At 38.7% G+C, this 23,984-nt stretch overlaps 1 protein-coding gene across 21 annotated transcripts in view; it reads right to left on the reverse strand.

Annotated features, from left to right (window-relative positions):
- MYBPC1 (myosin binding protein C, slow type) overlaps positions 1-23,984 on the reverse strand; it is a 101,416-nt gene that overhangs the window by 20,675 nt on the left and 56,757 nt on the right. For 12 of the 21 annotated variants that reach the window (XM_027542002.1, XM_027542001.1, XM_027541997.1 and 9 more), the window contains 10 exons: positions 21,034-21,196; positions 19,827-19,933; positions 19,364-19,497; positions 13,564-13,723; positions 11,699-11,803; positions 10,778-10,966; positions 9,793-9,927; positions 6,576-6,629; positions 5,261-5,428; positions 1,948-2,036 (listed from right to left, as the gene is read on the reverse strand). In XM_027542002.1, coding sequence (XP_027397803.1) covers positions 1,948-2,036; positions 5,261-5,428; positions 6,576-6,629; positions 9,793-9,927; positions 10,778-10,966; positions 11,699-11,803; positions 13,564-13,723; positions 19,364-19,497; positions 19,827-19,933; positions 21,034-21,196 — 1,304 coding nt within the window. The remainder of the gene's footprint in view (positions 1-1,947; positions 2,037-5,260; positions 5,429-6,575; positions 6,630-9,792; positions 9,928-10,777; positions 10,967-11,698; positions 11,804-13,563; positions 13,724-19,363; positions 19,498-19,826; positions 19,934-21,033; positions 21,197-23,984) is intronic. The other 9 variants (XM_027542008.1, XM_027542007.1, XM_027542000.1 and 6 more) reach the window with 1 other exon arrangement.

Below are 23,984 nucleotides of genomic sequence, written 5' to 3' on the forward strand. Positions count from 1 at the left end.
AGTTTCAGTTTCCATTACAAAGGAACTCCGTAAGATTCCTGAGCCTCCAGGCTCAACCCACAGACAAGAACCAAGTGTCTGGTAAGGCACAACCTTCCCAAGGGATCCTAACGTGGCTTGTTGATAGGTTCTGTTAAGGAATGTGAGAGACACATATCAAACCCCTGCCCACAGGCCTTGAAAAAACGGACGGGGTGCTCAGATGCACTAGTAGGAAGTTTAACAATATTGTTAGAGATGGGAAAGTAGTTCCAGGTCTCATTTCCTTAAACTGCAATTTATTATTAACTACTAGGAGAAGAAATTGAGTTCTCTGATAAAACATGAAGTGAAAAAAGCACTGGATTTAGTGTATGGAGACATAGACACTATTCATGGCACTACTCTTTTCTTGCTGTGTGATTTTGGGCAAATCACTTAACTTCTCTGAATAATCAGTTCCTTCCTTTCTCAAGGTGGTAAGGAAATCTGCCATTCCTGCCTCTCACATGGGGCTCACATGAGGTCTCAGAACTCCAGAGGCTACATAAATATACAAACGTGACATACTATTCTCACCGTGGCTCTCCTGATAAATGACCAGCCCCTAGGGATGCCATACACACGAGGCCCCTGTTCTCATGCTCTTTCCTCCCCAAGACCCAGTCACAGAAGCTGAATCCACTGCCTCCCCCTACAAGATCCAGAACTGGGATTAGCCCCCGTTGTCAACATGGTGTGGAGACTAGAGGGTTAATTCAGCCCCAGTGCAGAGCAGGGTCCTGGGTGCCTGGCTTGTGCCAACTCCTAGTTTGATTTAAGGCTGTGGAAGGAGAGAAGTGGGAGGAATCTTGCCAAGCCATCTCCTTCCTCCTCTGCCACGTTTACACCCGCTTCCTCCTTGACTTCCCTTCTGACTTCACGTTCTGTCTATGTAGAGGATAACTTCTTCTAAGGCTGGGCCCCAAGCGCAGTGAGAATGGCCTGACCTGGCTGTCCCTTTAGGTTAATTTTCATGGGAGCCTGAGTTTGAAACAGCTGTGGGTGTATGTGTGTGTTCAAATGTGTGCACAGACCTAAATTTTAGTTCTAAGGGTGTCTGATATAACAGCCACAAGCTAAATGTGGCCATTTAAGCTAAAACTAAATAAAATTAAGGAAAATTAAAAATTCCCATCACCCTAGTTCCTAGCTGCTCTTTTTAAGTTAATAGCCTCATCTGGCTACTGGCTACCATATTGGACATTGCATTAACAGAATATGTCTATCATCACAGAAAGTTCTATTGAACAGCGTTGTCTAAGGCATAAAAGGAATCAAATGAGTAAGGAGGTAATGGTGCAGTGTGTGTGTGTGTGTGTGTGTGTGTGTGTGTGTGTGTCTGAGAGAGAGAGAGAGTGCAAAAGTGATTATTGTATGCAAAACCTGGTTAAACTTATAAACAACAGATTCTTCTTCAGGAGCAATGATTTAACAATATTAATATACTTCAGTGAGTGACTTCACAATTTCAAATTTCAGTTATCCCTCATTGGAACCTGGGTAATTTGAGTGTGGTTTGGGATAACTGTGGGAAGCAAGCACATGTTGTTTTTCTGCGTGTTACAGCAAGAACTTCACCTAAAAGGAAGATCGTTTTTACAGATGAATAGACCCAAAAAGATCTTTAAGATCTTAAACAAGCATTTCTTGTTTTGGTGTCTCCTTGGTATTTGCTCTCTGGCCCACTACAGTCATTGAGCTTCAGACAAGTTGAGGTCTCATTTGGAAAATCTATGACAGTTTTATAGATTTCAGTACTTCTAAAGCAGGAAATTGTTTAGTCATTCTCCAAATCTGGTCCATCATTTCCTACTTTTTCTCTGAGAAAATCTTGAATCATGAATAACGTAAATGCTGAAGTATCTCCTTTTACTCCTTAAACACCCCAGCATTGTAAAGAGAAAGTGAACAACCCTGAATTATTACCTGGAAAGGAATAACCAGATTGATGGCTTCTCCAACTCTGCGGATATAGGTTTGCTTCAGGTGCCTTGGGATGCGAATCTTTGGAGCCTCTGAGATAGAGTAGAAGAGCATAATTTTGTAGTTAGTACCATACACTGGAAGCACCCTTACATAAGCGTACCTGGCATATACTCATCAGGATTTCCCTGTGCTTATGTCTCTGCAGTAAAATCTTAGATGGGCCACTAATAGATTATATATGGTAACTTTGGTTCCAAATGTTACCTTCAAGCAGAGATGTTTTAACAGTTTGACTCAACAAAATTTACTCTTGACCTCTTTCATTTTCTGCAACTTCCTATTTTTATTATGTGAGAGTTGGACTATAAAGAAAGCTAAGTAACAAAGAACTGATGCTTTTGAACTGTGGTATTGGAGAAGACTCTTGAGAGTCCCTTGGACTGCAAGGAGATCCAACTAGTCCATCCTAAAGGAAATCAGTCCTGAGTGTTCATTGGAAGGACTGATGCTGAAGCTGAAACTCCAATACTTTGGCCACCTGATGTGAAGAACTGACTCATTTGAACAGACCCTGATGCTGGGAAAGATTGAAGGCAGGAGGAGAAGGGGATGACAGAGGATGAGATGGTTAGATGGCATCACCGACTCAATGGACATGAGTTTGAATAAACTCCGGGAGTTGGTGATGGACAGGGAGGCCTGGCGTGCTGCAGTCCATGGGGTCACAAAGAGTCGGACTCGACTGAGTGACTGAACCGAAATAACTGAAAGCAAACACTAAAGTTTCTCTTAGGGCCTTATATATATTTTTCGTAGTTTCTAACAGTGAGTATATTCTCCAACGAACATTCAATAAAAGATCTACAATCACCACATTAGCTGGTAGGACTGACCATTTTTTCTCACCAGAAAATAATAATAATAAAATAGCTTTGTCCAGCTGAAACTAACACAACATTGTAAAGCAATTATACTCCAATAAAAATTTTTTAATAATTTAAAAAAGCTTTAGTATGTAGCACTTGTTGCTTATGTAATTATGTTAGCACTTAATGGTAACTTTCTCCCTCTATGGCTATGGTGAAGTACGTAACATGCAGCACTAACCCACTGAATGTTGATATTCATTAAACACCACAAAGATATTAGGACATGTGGATATAAAGCCATCAAAGGCAGAAGAAAATCGAGGCTCATGGCTCACAGGGATGAAGTGGGCTCAGTATCATTTGAGGGCTCAGTATGGAATAGTAAATGCTTTTCATGAAGAGACCAACTTCACCCTCACAGCTACCTTTATGACAAAGGTATTCTTTTTACTTTATAATAAAGAAACTAAAGCCAACAGGGGTTTAAGTCACTTGCCCAAGGTGACACAGCCAGGATTAGAACCTGGAGTCAGCCTCAAGTACCTACGCTCTGCTTAGACACACAGACTGCAGTGTCAGAGAGATCTGGGTTTGAGTTCTAGATCAGACAGTAGATCTGGTCTCAGCCTCCTCCACAAGATCTAATTCACAGGATTGTTGTGAGGATTAAATAAGGTCATCTAGATAAAGCATTTAGCATACTGGCTGAGAATAATAAGTGCTCAATAAACTCAGGAGATGATGATGATGATGGTAGTAGTTGTGATTACTGAATGCTCCAGCTGGAAGAGAACTTGAGGGATCCTCTAACTCCCTAACTTCACAGAGTTAAGGAAAAAGAGACTCAGCGAGGTTCCATAGCACACTAAACCATCATCATAATAAAAGCTAGCTTATACCAAGAGCTTATTGTGTGGCAAGCATTTCATTACGCAAATAACAGGGATTAATTCATTCAGCTCTCACAAGTTCTTGAGGTGGTAAGTCCGATTATTGTCTCTGTTTTGCAGATGAAGAAATTAAGGCTCAGGAAAAGCAAGTCCCTTGCCTGAAACCACATAGTCAATAAATGAAAGAAACAGAACTTATGTTTCATAGTCTGTCTCCAGAATCAACTAAGAAAATTTGCATTCTTCACACTTTTTTCCATCCATCCATCCCCTAACCTCCCAAAAGGTTTCAGGCAGTCACACCATAAGTCTGTGGCCCAACATGATCCAGATCTAGATACTCAACCACTTTCCAATATTCTTTGCCCTAGAGCAGTGATGCTCAAACTTTTTGGTCTCTGTATCCCACTGCACTCTTAAAAACAATCAGAGGAAGGTCCCACAAAGCTTTTGTTTATATAGGCTGTATCTATCATACTAACCATATTAGAAATTAAAACCAATATATTTTGAAATATTTATATACTTACTTGAAAAATAACAACATAAATATCATTTTAATGAAAACAACCATATTTACATTAACAAAAACTTGTGATATGGCATTATTTTCTGTTTTGGCAAATATCTTTATTGTCTGACTTATAATCTATTGCAATATGTTGTTTTGCTTGAAGTGCTTGAAGAAAATTTGGCTTCACACAGAATATTTTAATAAATTTTTTCAGACAATTGTGGATATTCCGTTTTGATTCTACACTAAAACATGAATTGTAATTTCTTAAGGGTTAGCTACTTCCTGGTAGCTCAGATGGTAAAGCGTCAGCCTACAATGCGGAAGACCCGGGTTTGATCCCTGGGTTGGGAAGATACCCTGGAGAAGGAAATGGCAACCCACTCCAGTACACAGCATAAAATCTTGACATATACTTTGCATTTCACTGTCACACATATAGGGAAAAAGTGTACTCAAGAACCAAGGTTTAAAAATGATTAAATGATTAATTTTTTATTATAATCATATTAAATGATTATTAATGATTTTTATGCCTCATCAAGAACACTCTAAGGCCCATTTATTTTAATTGGGAGTGCATGGTGGTGAGGAAGAAAAGACTGACAAGACAATTCGGTGGCACGAATATGATCTGTGCTAAGGCACCAGCAGTTTTACATACCATTGCTTTTGGAAAAGGGAAAACAACATGTTCATATTACTATGAAAATGATTTTGACCTCACAGACTCATTGGAGCCATTGTTGCTGCTGTATGGATTGTTTGAACGGTTTCTTCCCCGCCTCTCTCTCTCCATTATAAAAAGGCAGCCCAAACAGATTTGGCTCCTGCAACCTGGTGTACCTATCTGGTCCTAGTTCTAGGTTAAAAACTGGGAGCTGACCTCCCACACTGCCTATAAAGGGCTATTTTGTTCATTTCTAACTCCCAGGAGATATTAATAAAATATCAAAGGAGTGACAGCAAAAGAGGAGGGTTTCAGAAAGAAAGCGGTTAAAAAAACATGGAGACAAAATTTTGAAAGCCTTGCCACCTACCTATGATTTCCTTCACAAGGATGGGCTGAGAATAGTACTTGGGCTCGCTGGCACCGGCGGCATTCACAGCCTTCACACGCACATAGATCCTTGAATCCGTTGGCAGACCTGTGATGGTGAACTTGGTCTTTTCGATCAGTTCTGTATTTGCAGGTATCCAGTCGTCAGCTAAAGTCCATTAAGGAAAAAAAGAAAAGAAAAATAATAGTTAGTGAAAGAAATCATCTTGTTAAACAATTTACTCTAAATTAGTATTTTACTCTAAATCATTTTGAGGGAATATGACTTTGCTCTGAACTCAGACTACATGGCTGGGCTTTTATCATATTTAAATGAATAATGGCCTAGAATGGCTAAGGTAAAAATCAGGAATGATAGTTAGATTCTGCTATTTCTAAAAAGTCTCTTATACATGATACTAGGGTATCCTGAATGATAGTGACTGTTCCAGGAATTTTGTAGTAACTTATTCCAATTTGGTTTTACAGTATACATTTTTTACAATTGATATAACCATGATATTTATCCATCAATATACATTAAAGGTCAGGAAAAAAGGAACACTATTCGTATGAATGAGAGACACTGATCTTTATACTCATATGATCTCTCCATTTTATCCTGGCAGGCTTATTACTATAAGACAATAATATGGCCATGGGAAGTCTGAAGTGAAGTGAAGTGAAGTGAAGTGAAAGTCGCTCAGTTGTGTCTGACTCTTTGCCACCCCATGGACCTGCCTGCCAGGCCCCTCTGTCCACAGAATTCTCCAGGCAAGAACACTGGAGTGGGTAGCCATTCTCTCCTCCAGGGGATCTTCCCAACCCAGAGACCGAAGCCAGGTGTCCTGCATTGCAGGTGGATTCTTTACCGTCTGTCACCAGGAAAGCCCATGGGAAGTTGGATTATGCCCCCAATTATGAAGAAAAGAAGCCTATATCCACAGTAAAGAGGAAACACAGCTCAGGAGCCAAGACCTCATAAAGAATTGGCATAATCTTTCACTTCAGTCAAAAGTTCTGATTTTTTAAAATGTTTTTGGTAGCTTTGTCTGTAACATCAAGAAAATTTAAACCCAGCATCCATGTTTTACAAACATTTCAAGTTCTAAAAGTTTATATGCATTATTATGCCCAAGGAGGAAAAACAAGAAAGAAGAAGGCTTGGTTCCCACCTTATTAACTCATGGCCCACCCTCCCCTTCCATCCCTAAGGGCTTTTTGTGTGTGGGTGTACTTCATGCTTGGTCTTGGAACATTCCCAGAAACTTTATCATACAGTAAGAAACTCTGAGAGCTTTCAGAGAATACTTTACCTGGTAGATCATATGCAGCCTCCCCATTTTCATCAGACTGTTTTGCTGATGTACCTTTGAGAATCCGTCATTAAAATTAATTAAAGACACCCACTTTCACACCAGAAGAATATCGTATCAGTAGTCAGCATTCTCTGTTAGTAAAGTGTGCAAAGTATGCAAAGATATTTGTCTTCAGAACAGTGACGGAAGAGACCAAACACGTTAGAGGAGAGGGGAATTCCTCAGGAGGGGCACAGCCTGCTCTGTCCAGACTGTGTTTTTTTTTTTTTTTTGTCCTGAGGCACCTGCCACAGAGAAGAGGAGGAGAAAGGAGGCTGGGACACCTCCAACTCCGGGAGCAAGAAGTAGAAAAGAACAAAGCAAGACCCGGAAGACAAAAGCGGAAGAGGTCCTGGACTCCACAGAGGAGCAGTCTGCAGTGGAACAGCCTCCCCTTGCTCTTGTCCCTGCCACCTCAGCTGGGGAGGGTCTGGTGGGTCCTCAGGGAACATAGTTCTCCCTATGTAGGGCTCACACATCAGAGTCTGGGAGTGAGGGCGCTTGAGATAAGGGCAGCCCTGTTTTATCAGGAATTGGAAGTGTTCTCCATGAAAATAAAAACTGCCCCCCCAGCCCAGGAGGCAGCCCCTGGTTGTCATGACAACAAGCTCTTGGTCTAGCAAACAAATTAAGCTATCCTGGGTTCTTGCATTCCACACAGGTGGAGGATGCTCCTGGCTCACAGAGGGGTTGTGGGTGTTCCCCTAATGGTTCGGAATGATGACCATCTAGGTTATCAGGAAGGGAGCAGGGGGCTAGGGATTCTTCTTTCTCTTATTTCAGCCCTTCTAGAGTATTAGGGAGAAGGAGCAGCAAGCCAGAATATCCTGGTGGCTAGGAGGGCATGTGAATGATACAAATTACTCAGGACTTTGAAAAAGAGAAACACCTTGAAGTCAATGGTCGGTCTGGGAGCTACCATGTTGATATTTCATAATGAAGAGACAATTGATGAGAACATGAAACAGGAGACTGAGAAAACATGCATGAACGAGTGAAGAAATAGGAAAGAAGAAAATTTCAAGAGGAAGTAGGACAAAGCAAGATCAGAGAGAAATAAAAACAGCTTTTCATGTTGGAACTACTTGAGGGAAACAGAGAAAGAAACTGGTGTCCAGGGGTTGGGAAAGGAATGTGAAAGTTATTTGATACATGAGGAAAAGTTTTCAGGAAGAAAAGGAAGAACCAGGGTGAAGGAAGAAAGTGAAGAGTAAAATGGTGCAGGCATTACAACGTAAAATAAAAACCAAGAGAAAGACAGAGTCCAAACCAACACACGATCTTATAAAAGAAAGAATTCTCTTACAGAATAAAACCTGACGTAGCTAAAGCATCAAACACTACAGAAATTAGTCTGGAGGACAACAGCCATTAAGAGAGAATGGAGAATAGGGCAGCCACAGAAAGGAAGAAAAGACTGCAAGAAGAAAGATATACACGTTATGAAAGAACTTCCATAGAAAGCTAATTCCAACACGTTATGTGGCAAAATAGATACATAATAATGACTGTGTACATATATATATGTATAGGGGGTATACATATATATCTACACAGACCACACACAAAATTATGTAAAATACACTTCGTTGTATTTTATCTAAGGTGGGTAACATCAAAATGACAGCCATCTATCATTTTGCTGTATCTTCTTACTTTTTAAACCTATCAGAAAGAAAAGAGTAAAGAATTTGCTCTGTTTCATACATACACCAAAGGTTCACATTCAGCAGCCCCATCACATAGAAGACTGGGGAAGTCTGCCAGCAGGGCAGTATAAATAGCAGAGAGGAGGGCTTGGGGGGTGTTCCAAACAGGTGGAGGGGAATGGAACGGGAATAAACCATAGTCTGAAGTGCTCAAGATTTTGTCTGTTGCCTGAGTGACAATGCCCCCTCCCACACTGGGATAACTCTGGGAACTGTTTTCTAATTCCCTCCATTGTTGTTTTGGTTAGTGGATATCTAAGCCCTGGAAAAATCAAGCACAGTGCTCTGTGAGTGAGTGCATGTGAATGGAATGGAGTGTTACCATGATTCTCTATTTCCCCTTTCTCTTCTACCCTCCCGACCAACTCAGGTTATTTCCGCAGGTGCTCCCATCCAGAGGCCTGGGGCTTCTTTTTCAGCAGTCTGCTCTTCAAAGAAGTTTCGTCTTCATAGGCGCTTTCCTTCTGTTCACACTCCTGTTTTCTCAAATGTGCTCTGGAGTCTCTCTTTCATTCATGTAAGAGTCATGTTAAAGTTGCGGGTCCAAAGAATTTTCTTAGAGGCTATCTTGGCCTCTCATTTGTCGAGATTTGAACAAACTTCCCTGGTGGACTGTTTACCTACCATCATCTAGAATGGAGCCTGAGTTTAGAGCTAGGGCAGTTTTATTCACCCATCTCCAAATCGTGACAAGTAGGAAATAAAAAAATACAAGAGGCTTTTAGTGAACTGTACCTTTTCTTTTGGTTTTAGATATACTCCGGCCCATATTTTCTTGAGTCATTTTTTATTTTTTATTATTGCTATCAGCAAGAGGTGTTTTTTTTTTTTTTTTTTTTTGCCAGTTTCTATTCACCTCCTAAATGTAAGCCATTAAACCATTAAAATTTTATACACTCATGTCCTGGAACATATTACTGCCATTTGTCAAATCTATTTCTTACACCCTCTGGTGTAAAATTCTTTACTGATTCTTTAAAACACTGAAAGTTGTTCTTGATTATTCTTTTTTTTTTTCCTTAAGAAGGCAGGAATTGATCACCAGATAGTCAAATATATAATCTCTCCTTACCTAGAAATAGGTAGCTCTGCTGATAACTGACCTCTGCTCAGTATAGAGTTTAGCATTTCCAATTTGCTTTATCCTAACTAGACTTTTATTTTGCTTTGGCACATTTTAATTCCACCAATTCAAGAAGAAGGGATCCCTGAAGTTTGGTTAGAATCCCTCCTCCTATGTCCTAGATCTATCGTGTGGTCAGATCTGGGAGCCCATTTGGATATTTTGGAGATCTCAGATGATTAATACCAATGAAGGGCTGAATTCTTATCTATCACAGAAGGATGACCTTTGGCTTGTCATTTTCAGTAGGCAGGAGAAGAATTCCCAAGACAGAAACAAAAGAAAGGGGGGCATATCTCACCTATTGATGACGGTATTCGTTTGAATTATGAGCTGTACTTACTTCCTTCAAAGCAATACTCTAGCACATAGCCGTCTAAACCTGCTGCGCCAATCTGGTCTGGGGGCCGCCACTTCATTGTGACTGTGGTGTCAGTTACAGAGTCAACGGTCAGAAGAGTAGGAGGGCTGGTTACAGCTTTAAAGATGAGAAAGACGGAAAAAGCAGAAACTATTAACTACGGAATTATGGCACAGGAACTGTGGTCAAATGAACTAGGACACAAATAAAAATGCACACAGAAGCCCCCACATCTTAATAAAATTCAGTGACGACTTCTTGAGTATACGCTGTATATATGGCAAAGATCTGCCAGGCATGAAAAATATTTTAGAAATGCTGCCACACTTGCCCTCCACTTGGGAGGCTGGTGTGGGATTCTGGGAGGCCCAAGGCATTTGAAAAAAGTCAAAGTTTGAGATCTAATGATCTAGTGTAAATTTCCTATAACTTCTTAATTTTCAAGTGCAAGCTCTTCTTTGAAAATTACACTTCTCTACCATAAAATGGCAGAGACATCTTAATCTCTTTCGTTGCCTTTACTGAATTGACTTTTTTGGTTCATAGATAACATTTAAAATGTTGTAAAGCAAAGAGACTAGCTTCCAAGTGTACTTGGTTGAATAGACCTCAATTTGTTTTAGTTATAGTGTCTATACTAAGGTGCTAGCTTATATTTTCAAAAGGTCAAAGGAGGGTAGTCATGTGTCAACAGGCTCAACTATGTTTCCAGTGAGGAGGGGCAACAGAGCCACCCACAGCTGTCTTTGGAATTCCAGTAATAAATTCCAGGGCCTACAATATGAAGGCATTCAACTCTATCACACTGTTTGTAATTTCTTAGACAATTGTCCCGAACAATTTCTAGTTTCTTGCTCTGGCGCCACTCCAAGAAGCTTCTAGGTCTGGCTCAGTTAGAAGTCAGAAGACAGCAGTCACAACCTGGGGCAATGATTTTCATGACAGAGACACACCTCTCTTGACTCACCCAATGGAACAAAAGGCTTGGAGGGCATACTGGGCTTAGAGATGCCAACAGCATTGACAGCAAAGATGCGGACCTCGTAGGCCACACCTTCAATCATCTTCTTGGGCTCAAAGATTGTTTCTTTGCAGAGATCGAAATTCAGCCTCATCCATCTGGAGCTTTGTTTCTTTTTCCTCTCAATGAAATACCCTGAAGGGGACACAAAATGGAAACAGGTTTTTTCCTTGGCCTCTAACAGTAAACTTTGTTAGATATTAGAATTCTCAAAAATTTCTTAAATTCTCAGTATTCTAAGTGAAAAAGTCATACATGTATTTTCAACTCATCTTATTCCATCAGTTGTTTGAGAGAGATTATAAGGAATATAAATATTAACATCATGGGATATAGACAAAAATAAAAACACTAAAAAGTTAAAGTGGTGCTAGGAAGAGAAGAGGAAAAAGTAGACCACAGATATGTAGGCCATAGAAATTAGTACAGTGACTATGAGTCCCAGCAATGCAAGTAAGAAGGGGGAATAACCAGTTTTGTAAGTTTCATTATTAGCAAGGAGAAAAATGTTCTTATTCCATGGAGGAAGTAAATTCTTCTAAGTATTTAACCCTAAATGAAACTGCTTCATAGACATAATTCTCTGGAGCTGGGCATTTACTGACCAGAACAAAGTTAGACTTATGGTTGTTTCAAAATTAGATACTGAATAGAAATGTCAAAAAAGAGGACAGGAAATCAGATGATATTCATAGGAGCTATTTAAATCTCAAGTACTTAAAGGACATCCCCCAATATATTTTAATTTGAATGGATATGTAAAGATTTTTCTAAATTCAGTATTTTAAAATGTGTTCTGTGCTAATGTGCGTAAAGAGCACATCAACTCTATGTGGCCATTCCACAGATGAACCAACATGCAGTTACCTAAGATTGGGGACCCTCCATCATAGAGAGGAGGGTCCCAGGTCATGATGCACCAATCGTCTCCTACATCTGTCACATTTGGTGCCACTGGAGGATCAGGGATATCTGTAACATACAAACAAATTGAATTAAATAAAATAAAATTGACCAAAAGCACAAAGAAAAATGTTCATTGGAAAATATGTTTTGGGGTAATAATCACAGAAGCAATGCTATTTCTGAGTATTTTTCCATGTTTACTGAAATGCACTGGCTAACTAGTTTAGGCATAAGGTCCTGTTCCCTATGGAATCAGGGAAGGTGAGCCCAATACAAATACAAATGATGTCTCTAAATCTTTTAAGCTAGTGTCACATTATAGGACCGCATGAAATTCAAGACTCTTGTTTGTCTTGAAAATGGTGACTAAGAAATTAAATTATTGCCTAAATATTGGATGGGATTTTGTTTCTTAACTACAAAGTGAATTTACAGCAGAACTAAATCAAAGACTAATCATTGTACATTTTACATTAGTTGGAAGATTCAAGATGTTGACTGGTAGAAATCCAAGTCAAAAATGGCAAGTTAGGGACTTCCCTGGTGGTCTAGTGCTTAAGAATCCACTTAGCAATGCAGGAGATACAGGTTGGATTCCTGGTCAGGGAACTAAGATCCCACAGTCCTAGGAGAAACTAAGCCTGTGTGCCGCAGCTACCGGGTCCACATGTCACAACTACAGAGTCCAACCAACCACAATGAAAGGTCTTGCAAGATGCAACGAAGATCTGGCATGCCACAACAAAGACCCGACACAGCCAAATAAATAATTTTTTTTAATGTCAAGTTACCATGTCTTCTATAGTTCAATATGTAATAAAGTGACCTTAGCTTTGGATCAATTTGAAATATGTTTCTTGAGGGAAAACTAAAATGGAATGAAGAAATCATGAGATCTTGGTCTATCAGTAATCTGCTAGACTCATTTCACTTGGTTTTGCGGTCTGGAAAAAAGTATTTAGAAAGTCATCTGAGAACCAAGGCAGGTCTTACTCCTCTGTGTGGAGTCCTGCCCCAAGGCCACAGGTGCTAGGCCTTGCACTAAGACCACAGAAGTGGAGCCCAGCACCAAGGTCACCTCTGGAACTGACGGAGCCCCTTTGTGAACATCGCCAAAAGCCACCCTGATCTTAAATTATCAGCAGACTTCCTAATCCCAAATGAAGCAAAAGTGCCCACCCTGGTAGTCACCCTATGGCGCCCTAACCAATCACCTAATGCCAACCGTCCAGCAGGAATGTGCTTTGTCTTGAGGCTATAAAAATTGGCTACTAACCCATAAAAAGCATTGACTCTCCCTGGACTGGCAGGAGGTTAGCCTGCTGCATTTGCAGTGCCCTCATAATCTCTGCTTTTTGTTCTTAATAAACTCACTCCCTTCTGAAAAGCTCTGTTTCTGAAAATTCTTTTCCACCCTGTGCTTGCACTGCCTCGGCACTCTACAATGAATGTGATGCCGGAAATTATTTAACAATTGTGTGTCAGTGACTGTGGAAGACACTGAAAGGGAGTATGACTGCAGAGAACTTGGTCAGCAACCCCAAAGTCTAACTTGAGCTATTCCTTCTTGCAACTAGTCCTCTAGGCAAGAAAAGAGATGAGAAGGGAAGGAAAAAAAGAAAAGAGGAGAAAGAAAAGAAAAAGAAAGACATAGAAAGAAGTGGCAAAGACAGAGAAAGAAAGGCAGTGGTTTATAAAGTACAGCTGTAGTGCGAGTTTTTTTGTCAGCTACCCAGAAAAGCTGAGACACCCAAGAGCTCGGAAAGTCTACCTAAGATCTAAGCACATCAGCTTGATCCTAGAAGTTTGTTGACTTGAAGACTTACCCACAACTTTAATCTTAATGCTTGCATGTGCTTCCCCGGCTTCATTTTTCAGATTTATGTGGTAAACACCAGAATCATCTTTTTCTGCTATGTCAATAACAAGAGTGGTGCTGTCAGGGTAATTTTCAGATCTTATCCGGCCGCTGCCCTCCATAATAGCCTACGGAGAAAGGAAACGCAATGTGATATGATCTGTGCAAACGATAAGGACACCTCCAGAGTGCCTGGGCACTTAAGCTGGAAATGGTGCTAATGCCTGAAAAGCATGTTCCTAGTTTTATCCTCGACCAGCTCTAAGGACAAACATACTGTCATCCCATTTTACACACCGGAAAATTATGGCCCAAAGCTGCATGGCTAAGAAGTGGTAGAACTGGGATTTGACTCCCAAGTTCACTATCAGTTAACTCCTTAAAAAGAGAAAGTTGGAGGACCAAAAATCTAAGCACAAAACTGTCATTCTAGGAGAAGAGTTTCTTTGTACATTAAACTAGAAATATTTCTAGTTTCTCATATCAGAAACTAAATAATGATTTGTTCATTTCTTAAAATGTTTTGAAAATTTTTAAATACTGAAGGGGTTGAAGAAGGACACAATGGCAATTTCCCAATTTGATTTTTCCCTTCCAGTGGGACATGAAAGAATGAACATCTAATTCCTAAAGTAAAGACAGAGGGAAGCTGAGACTTCTGTTATATTTTCTTTCTTTTCTCCTTCTTCCCTTTTCCCCCTTCTTACTTTCCTCCATTTCTCCCCTTCCTTCTTTCTCACGCCAGAAGTTTACATTACATTTTTCTGATTCCCAGGTCATATCTTCCATGCAACAATGGGCAGCCAGTACACAAAGAGGAAAAACAGAGAAGGTCCAGGCGGTTTAGAACCTGGGTAATTTGCCACTAACTACTGTCATTTCTACTCTTTAGGGTCTGGATTAGGACTTACAAATCTTCAATAACATAAGATTGTGACAACAGTAAGAATATTTGAAGTGGCTTTCATGATTCTTATTTTATGATAAAACAAAATAGCCTCATTTTAGCCAAATCCTTACCTTAAGATTGTAAAAGATGTTCTGCTCTTTTTTTTTTTAATGTGAAAAGAAAAATGATTTACTTAGGGCAGTGTTATACTATCCATTTCATATTTCCACATTTTATTTTGTTCATTGTGCTATAATTTACACAGAGTAAAATTCATAGCTTTTAGATATATAGTCCATGAATTGTGACAAATTTCTGTGATTCTGTAACCAGTACCGTAATCAAGACACAGACTATCTCCATCGCCTCCCATAGTGTCCCCACACTCCTTGGCGTTCAACCCACTAAACCCTGGTCTCTGGAAATCACTGGTCTGTTATTTGCCACTTTAGTTTCCTCTTTTCCAGAATGTCAAATAAATGGAGTCAAACATTTCAAGTGAAATTTTTTAGATTGATCCATTTTGCTGTATGTCTTATGAGCACATTCCTTTTCATTACTGTGCAGTTTTCCATTGCATATTCCATGTGCAGTTGGTTTATGTATGTACAACTATATCCTTATACAATTGAACTTTTGAGTCATTTCCAGGTTTTGACAATTATAAATACATCTATAAACATTCCTGAACAGGGTTTTATGTGGACATGTGTTTCATTTCTTTGGGGAAGATACTTAGGAATAGCTTTGTAGTTGTATGGAAGTATATGCTTAACTTTATATTAAAAAACTATCAAACGCTTTTCCAAACTGGATGTACCATTTTGCATTCCAACCAGCAATGAATGAGACTTTCATTGTTCCATATCCTTGCCATTATTTGGTATTGTCAGGTTTTTTTTAACGGCTTCTTAAAATGGTAGTTTCTTTCACTCAGCATAATTATTTTGAGACTCATCCAAGTTATTGCACTATATCACTAATCCATTTCTTTTTATTACTGAGTATTATTTCCTTGTATGAATTTTATTTATCCATTCACTCATTGATGGAATCTGCATTTTTCTCAGCTTTTGAATATTACAAATAAGGCTACCATGACTATTTGTACTAGCAGGCTTTTTTGTGTGTGTGTGGCTTATATTGGATTTTTATGGAAAATCCCGAATGAAATTTTTGGCCAAACCAATACATCAATGATTATGTCAACTGTATATAAAGACAGTTCTACTTGTTCCTTTCCAAAATTTATGTCTTTTACTTTTTTTTCTTGTTTGATTGCCCTGGCTATAACTTTCAGTGCAATGTTGAATAGAAGTGGTAAGAGGGAACATCTTTCTCTTCTTTCTGATCTTAGAGGAAAAGCATTCGGTCTTTTCACCATTATGTAGGATGACAGGATTGCTGTAGGATTTTCAAGGATGTCTTTCATCATGTTGAGGAAGTTCCTTTCATGTTCTTATTTGCTTTTTTACTAGAAATGAGTGTTTAATTTTGTCAAATGTTTTTCTGTGTCTATTGAGATGATCACATTCTTTCCCTGGTTTGTTAATATGGTGAATTATATTTATTTTTAAATGCTAAACCCACCTTTGCATTCCTGGGATAAGCCACCTGTGGATATAACATATTGTTCCTTTTATGTACTTTTGGATTTGATTTGCTAAATTCTGTTTAAAACTATTTTTGTCCTATGTTCAGGAGTGATACTGATTTGTAGTTTTCTCTTTCTGTAATGTGTTTTTCTGGTTTTGCTGTAAGGATAATACTAGCCTTCAAGAATGTGTTGGGAAATATTCCTATCTTCTTTTCTTCAATTTTTTTCTAGAAGTTTATATTAAATTTATATTATTTCTTTATTAAACATTTGGTGAAACTATCCAATAAAGCCATCTACATGTGAAATTTTCTTTGTGAAAGATCTTAAACTACAAATTCCATTTCTTTAATGGATGTGGAATTTTAATAGGAATGTTTCTTTAATAGGGATGTTCAGTACTGATTTAGTCATATTTCACAAATTCTGATATGTAGTGTGTTCATAAATATTTTCTGGAATAAGAAATGGCAACCTGCTCCAGTACTCTTGCCTGAAAAATTGCATGGACAGAGGAGCCTGGCAAACAGTTAGAAGCAACTCACCACATAAATAATTTCTGATTTTCCTTGTAATTTCTTCTTTGATCCATGAGTTACATTTTTTCTCTTTTTTTTTTAAAAGAAGCTACTTAGCTTCTAAATATTTAGAAATATTACAAATATTTCTGTTACTGTTTTCTAATTAATTCCATTGTGGTCAAAGAATATACCTTGCATGACCTGAGTCCTTTTACATTTATTGAGACTTATTTATGGTCTATTTTGGTAAATTTTCCTGTGTGTTTTAAAATAATGCCCATTCTGCTTTGTTTAATGGAGTGTTCTATAAATGTCAACTACATCAGGATGGTGGATAATATTTCTTAAACCTTGTGTATCTTCACTGATGGCCTGTCTTCTTGTTCTACCAACTATGGAGAGAAAAGTATTAAAACCTCCAACTTAACCATTTTCCTCTGTGATTCTATCATCTTGGTAGCTGTTTTTTTATTTGTCCCATTTGTTATTTCTGCCTCTTGTTTTTTTGCCTTCTTTCAGGTTCATTAAATATGGTTCCATGACTCCATTTTATGTTCTGTGTTGGCCTATTAGCTATAACTGTTTGTTTTATTATTTTAGTAGTTCCTTTAGGGTTTATAGTATAGTCTACTTTCATGTGGTATTATAATATTATATGTTTAGCAAAAGAAACTTAGAACAGCATACATCCATTTCACTCCCTCTCATCCTTACTTCTGTTTCTCCCTTCCTGGTCTTATGTTTTCATTGTAATAAACTTTACTTACACTAATGTTTAAAGCTCCACAGTGCATAATTATTATTTTTGTTTAAACAACCAATTATCTTTTAAGATTTAAATAGAAAAAATTCTTAAATGTTTATCCATGTAGGTACCATTTCTGGCACTCTTAGTTCCTTTGAGAATGCTTTCATCTTGGTATCACTTCCTTTTTTAGTATAATACTTATTTCTTTTGGCTCCGCTGAGTCTTCACTGCTGCTCGAGCTTTTTCTCTGTGGTGCTGGAGGCTACCCGTCAGCTGCAGTGTGTGGACTTCTCACTGCAGTGGCCTCTCTTGTTGTGGAACATGGGTTCTAGGGCGTGGGCCTCAGTAGCTGTGGCGGGTGGGCTTAGTAGCGCTGTGGCATGTGGGATCTTCCCAGATCAGGGATGGAACCCATGTCTTCTGCAATGGCAGGCAGACGCTTTACCACTGGGCCACCAGGAAAGCCCAGTCTCACTTCATTTTGACTTAAGGACTTCTTTAAGCATTCTTATACTGCAAGTCTGCTGGAGATGATTTCTTTCAGCTTTTGCACATCTGAAAATAACTTTATTTTGCCTTTGTTTCTGAAAATTATTTCTACTGAGTATAGAAATCTAGCTGACAGTTTTTTCCCCCTTTAAATGTTGATCCACTGTCTTCTCACTTGCTTGGCTTCCAGAGAGATTAGCTGTCATCCTAGTCTTTGTTCCTACAGATTAAATGTAACCTTTTTCTCTGTTTCCTTTTAAGATTGTTTTCTTAACCACAGGTTTTAAGCAATTTGATTATGACAGTGTAAATTTCTTAATGTTCCTTGTGCTTGGATTTTATTGAACTTCTTGGATCTGAGATTTTATAGTTTTTTTTATCAGTTTGAAAAATTTGGGGCCATTAATTCTTCATATATTTTTATGTCCTACTCTTTGGGGACTCCAATTACACATAGATTTGACTTCTTGAAGTTGTCCCATAGCTTAACAAAGCTCTCTTTTTTTTTTCTCTCCAGAAAATAGAAAAGGAGGAAACAGACTCCAACTTCCTTAAACAATGTTTTTGCAGAGCAGCTTTGAGTTCCCTGCAAAATTGAATGCAAATGTACAAAGAGTTCTCATATAATTCCTGTTTCCACACATATACAATCTTTCCCACCACTGACACCCCCACCAGAGTAGGTACATTTGTTACAATGAATGAACCTACACTGATAAAAGGTTATCATTGAAAATCTATTGTTTACATAAACTCTTGGTGTTGTACATTTTATGGGTTTTGAAAAACCTATAATGTCTTATGGGTTATGTGGGTCATAATGTCATGTGGGTCATAATGTCATAATTCAATGTTATAATGACAGGTATCCATAATTATAGTATTATGTAGAATGGTTTTACTACCCCTAAAACATTTAATATAGGAAGCCACAGAATGACACTTGAGCTGGCTCCACTTAACCACTCCAATCTTATTGATTATTCTTACTCACTCTGTCCTGGCCATACTGGCTTTCTTTTTATTCCTCCAGAAGGTCAAGCACATTTTCTATTGTTCTTTGCTCTTGCATTGACATCACCTGGAAATTTCTTTGCTCTTATATTCACATAATGGTTCCCTGTTGTCATTCATAGAGGCTGTAGATGCTCCATGCAGTCACTTACTAATCATATTACCTTGTTTTTTATTTTTAATCTTCATAACACTCATTACTATCCAGAGGGACTTTATTTAATAATTCATTATCTATATCTCTTCCACTCCATTCTCTGATACCCAATTGAAGGAAAGATAGAATCTCATTCATGGCACATAATAACATTCATTTGCATATGTTCACATAGTAGGTAGTCAGAAATATGAAAAGCAAGTGAACAGTTATTGTATTTGCCTAAAAATCAGTGATCTTTATTTGCTAAAGTAACTATATCTTTGCCATACATTTATCTGCTGCCTCCTTTCATCTGACTTACGGAAGGAAGGGAGTAGGGTAGGGGGGGTGTGTGTGTGTGTAGAACAAACCTTATCTGCTCGGCTCCAAAGGGCTTTAGGAGGTGGTTCCCCACTGATGGGAATCTCTAGACGAAGCTTGTTTCCTGCAATTACTGTCACTGTATTGTCAGCATCAAGACCATCCAGGTTGATCTTAGGTGGATCTAGAATATTAAACATGGCCTTTGTTATCAGACATTTATTTCCATGTGATTATAGGGGTTAGGTCTTGTCTAGTGTTAAACATTGGTAATAACCAATATTTTATTTGGTCAAAAAGAATATAAGAGGAATCAAAGCAGTCAGTGCTAGTACCTTGCAAAACTATTTCATTGTTAAGACCTCTTAAGAATCAACTATTAATATTATGCCTAGTGATTAATACCAATTCATGTCATTTTCTTTAAATGTCACATTTTGAATATAATTCCAAGGTAAGCAAAACCAGAAAAACAAGAATACAACTCTGAAATGATTTCTTTTATCTACTCACCAACAACATGAACTTTGGCAGGCAAAGTAACAGAATAGTCATCTGGTGTGAATACATAATCACCTTCGTCCTCAACGAGAGCATTGGCTATTACTAATTTGTGGATTCTAAGGAAATGAAAAAACATGTTTCTAAGACTGTGCAAAGATTTAGACTGTATAAGACTCAAACTGAGGAGACACATGATTTTATCTTAACTTGCTTAGTGCAGCCTGCAGAGAGAGTGAGAATAATGTGAATACTTAATTAGCCTATTTTTTGATCCACATTCAGTATTTATTTTGGGCTATATGGAACCATCTCTACAAATACAGCCTGTTTACTATGCAAGAATCTCTTCTGCCTTTTAAAAATCTCATAGCTTAAAAAAAGAATAGAAGATAACACCTCACTGATGCCACTCTTTAAGATTCAAGAAATTACCAAGAATAACCTTGACTTTGGTTTTTTATGCAAACCTAAGAGCAATAGTCCTTAAAAAAAAATTGAGGCATAGTTGATATACAGTATTCTATGTTTCAGATATAAAACTTAGTGATTCACAATTTTAAAGGTTTTACTCCATTGATGGTTATTTAAAAATATTGGCATAAGAACAGTAGTTCTTAACTTCATTGGCATCGTGCACCAGTGAATATCTGATGGACACAATGGCACCTCAATCTGGAGAAAAACAAGTATTTTTGTACACAGAGAATCTGCTTACAATTTCAGAGGATGTGGGGGGGGGGGCCCTGAAGTTCATGGGCCTCCTAAGAATCCATGGATCCAAGTTTAAGAACTCTTGGACTTGCCCTGCATCTTTGCTAGAATCTAGGATATTAAGCAACCTCCTCTCTAGCGGGGGGGAAAAAAATGTGGAAGGATCATGTGACATTTATTAGTTAGGGACAGTGGATCCAATCTGACCAGTTCCTCAACTCGAATTCAGTATCATTCTGCTAAGTTCATGTTTATATAGGAAGACTCAATCAATGGATTCCAAAATAATAGCACCTCACTGAAAGGCGCAGGTACCAGGTCACAAGTATGACATGATGTACGGCAGAGAAATCACCTATTGCTGCTATTTGGAAGCAAAACACCAGAAATAGATACTCTCCTTATGACTACTCTCCAAACATCCTTACCAATCATCTAATTTAGGAAGTAGAAGAAGCCAATACGGCGACCAGCCCTCACTCAGGGATTGCTCTGGCTTGTTTACCTTCCTTTGTGAACAATCTTTACATGGTCAGTCTCCTGAACAGGTAGGCCATTTTTAGTCCATTTTCCTGTTATGTTCTCAGATACTTCACACTTCAAGCAGATTTCCTTTCCAAGGTTTACAGTCTGATCAGTCAGAGGTGTCAATATCTTCAGGGGTTTTACTGCAGAAATAATAGATAGTTATAAGTGCCAAATCCAAATTTCAGACAGGCCAAGATGGTGTCATTTCACAATGCTACTGTTTCACTATAATGCTTGTTTTGAAAATGAGCATTTGTTCCAATGCAACTGAAATATTCCAAGACAATTAGAGCATAACATACATTTTATGTTTGATTATCCATGATTTTATTCATGAGAGAGACTAGAAAAATTCAGAAAACTGCACCCAGTTCAACTGAGCCAGGCGGGACTGTGTAGAACACACACGTACACCTGAAATATCGACCAGTTACTTTAGTTCACCCTGTTAAATGCACCACAGCCATGCACATCTGAGACTACAACTCTCCCAATTTCAAATAACCTCCTTCCACTGCTTCCAATAGATCACAAGCTGCAATATTTTTAACCCCATTTTCACAAGCAAATTTCAGGTCTTTTTCAAGGTAAAGTGTTATACCTATTGCAGTATTTACTAGACATGTATAAAACTGTGCCACTGATCTTTTTATTAGGTTCTTATCATTTTATTTTATTTTATTTTTTTTGGCTGCGCAATGCAGCATGTAGGTATTTGGCTCCTAGATCAGGGATTGAACTTGTGCCCCCTGCATTTGACATAGGAAGTCTTAACCACTGGACCATCAGGGAAGTCCCTCATTTCACTTTTTAAAAACTGGGTCCCTGAAAAAATTACTGAGTGTTGTGTCTTTAACCCACATTCCCCATTGGCCCTATGATTTTCACTGTATGACTCTGTACAGCAGAGTAATTTTTTAAAATGCATATGTTAATGTTATAGCAGGACTAACTATAATTGCTTAAAGGAATGCAAATATCAGTAAGGATCTGCCTATGGTTGAAAAAACTTTTTTGATATTACACTATAATGGCCATTATTCCACAAAACATAAGGAGTGTACTGCGATTACTTCCAAATAATTCAATGGTCATATGAATTGCAACTGGACTAAGAAATAAGCAACAGGATTTTGCTCTCCACCTATTACAGATCTTCTTGTGAAGTTTGCTATTCTAATTTTCACGGCTAACTGGAAGGCACAGGCTCTGCCATTAAGAACGTAGTACCATCATGGGGCATTTGAGGAAGGCCATGAATTCTCTCACACCTCTGAAGCCTATCAGCAAATTAGCTCTTTCAGTCTTCTCAATTGAGGCCCATTAGCTTGAGGAACTTCTCAACCCAAATGTAATTATAGAATGTTGAATATTTATTGAATAGATAGCAAATTCACCCAGGGATTAAGCAAACAGGATATCAGGATTTGATATCATATCTAAGTATTTATCATCTATTTATATGGTTTTGGGATTAAAATATTTCTTAACCATTTGGGTAACTTCTTTGGCAGGTGATTTTTATACTTCCTTCTAAATCAGTTCAGTTCAGTCGCTCAGTCGTGTCCGACTCTTTGCAACCCCATGGACCACAGCACACCAGGCCTCCTGTCCATCACCAACTCCGGGAGCTTACTCAGATTCATGTCCATTGAGTCAGTGATGCCATCCAACCATCTCATCCTTTGCCGTCCCCTTCTCCTCCTGCCTTCAATCTTTCCCAGCACCAGGGTCTTTTCAAATGAGTCAGCTCTTCACATCAGGTGGCCAAAGTATTGGAGTTGCAGCTTCAACATCAGTCCTTCCAATGAATATTCAGGACTGATTTCCTTTAGGATGGACTGGTTGGATCTCCTTGCAGTCCAAGGGACTCTCAAGAGTCTTCTCCAACACCATAGTTCAAAAGCATCAATTCTTTGGTGCTCAGCTTTCTTTATAGTCCAACTCTCACATCCATATGTGACTACTGGAAAAACCATAGCTTTGACTAGACAGACCTTTCTTGGCAAAATAATGTCTCTGCTTTCTAATATGTTGTCTAGGTTGGTCATAGCTTTTCTTCCAAGGAGCAAGTGTCTTTTAATTTCATGGCTGCAGTCACCATCTGCAGTGATTTTGGAGCCCTCCAAAATAAAGTCTGTCAGTGTTTCCAATGTTTCCCCATCTATTTGCCATGAAGTGATGGGACATGGCTTTGGGTGAAATCTGGGAGTTGGTGATGGACAGGGAGGCCTGGCGTGCTGCAGTTCATGGGGTCGCAAAGAGTCAGACACTACTGAGCGACTGAACTGAACTGAACTGATGGGAGCAGATGCCATGATCTCAGTTTTCTGAATGTTGAGTTTTAAGCCAACTTATTCACTCTCCTCTTTCACTTTCATCAAGAGGCTCTTTGGTTCTTCTTCGCTTTCTGCCATAAGGGTGGTGTCATCTTCATATCTGAGGTTATTGATATTCCTCCTGGCAATCTTGATTCCAGCTTGTGATTCATCCAGTCCAGCATTTCTCATGATGTAATCTGCATGTAAGTTAAATAAGCAGGGTGACAATATAAAGCCATGATGTACTCCTTTCCCAATTTGGAACCAGTCTGTTGTTCTATGTCCAGTTCTAACTGTTGCTTCTTGACCTGCATACAGATTTCTCAGGAGGCAGGTCAGGTGGACTGGTATTTCCATCTCTTGAATAATTTTCCAGCGTTTGTTGTGACTCACACAGTCAAAGGCTTTGGCATAGTAAATAAAGCAGAAATAGATGTTTTTCTGGAACACTCTTGCTTTTTCAATGATCCGGCAGATGTTGGCAATTTGATCCCTGGTTCCTCTGTTTTTTCTAAATCCAGCTTGAACATCTAGAACTTCATGGTCCACGTACTGTTGAAGCCTGGCTTGGAGAATTTTGAGCATTACATTGCTAGCGTGTGGGATG

This window comes from Bos indicus x Bos taurus, chromosome 5, assembly GCF_003369695.1.
Source record: "Bos indicus x Bos taurus breed Angus x Brahman F1 hybrid chromosome 5, Bos_hybrid_MaternalHap_v2.0, whole genome shotgun sequence".
Lineage (NCBI taxonomy): Eukaryota > Metazoa > Chordata > Mammalia > Artiodactyla > Bovidae > Bos > Bos indicus x Bos taurus.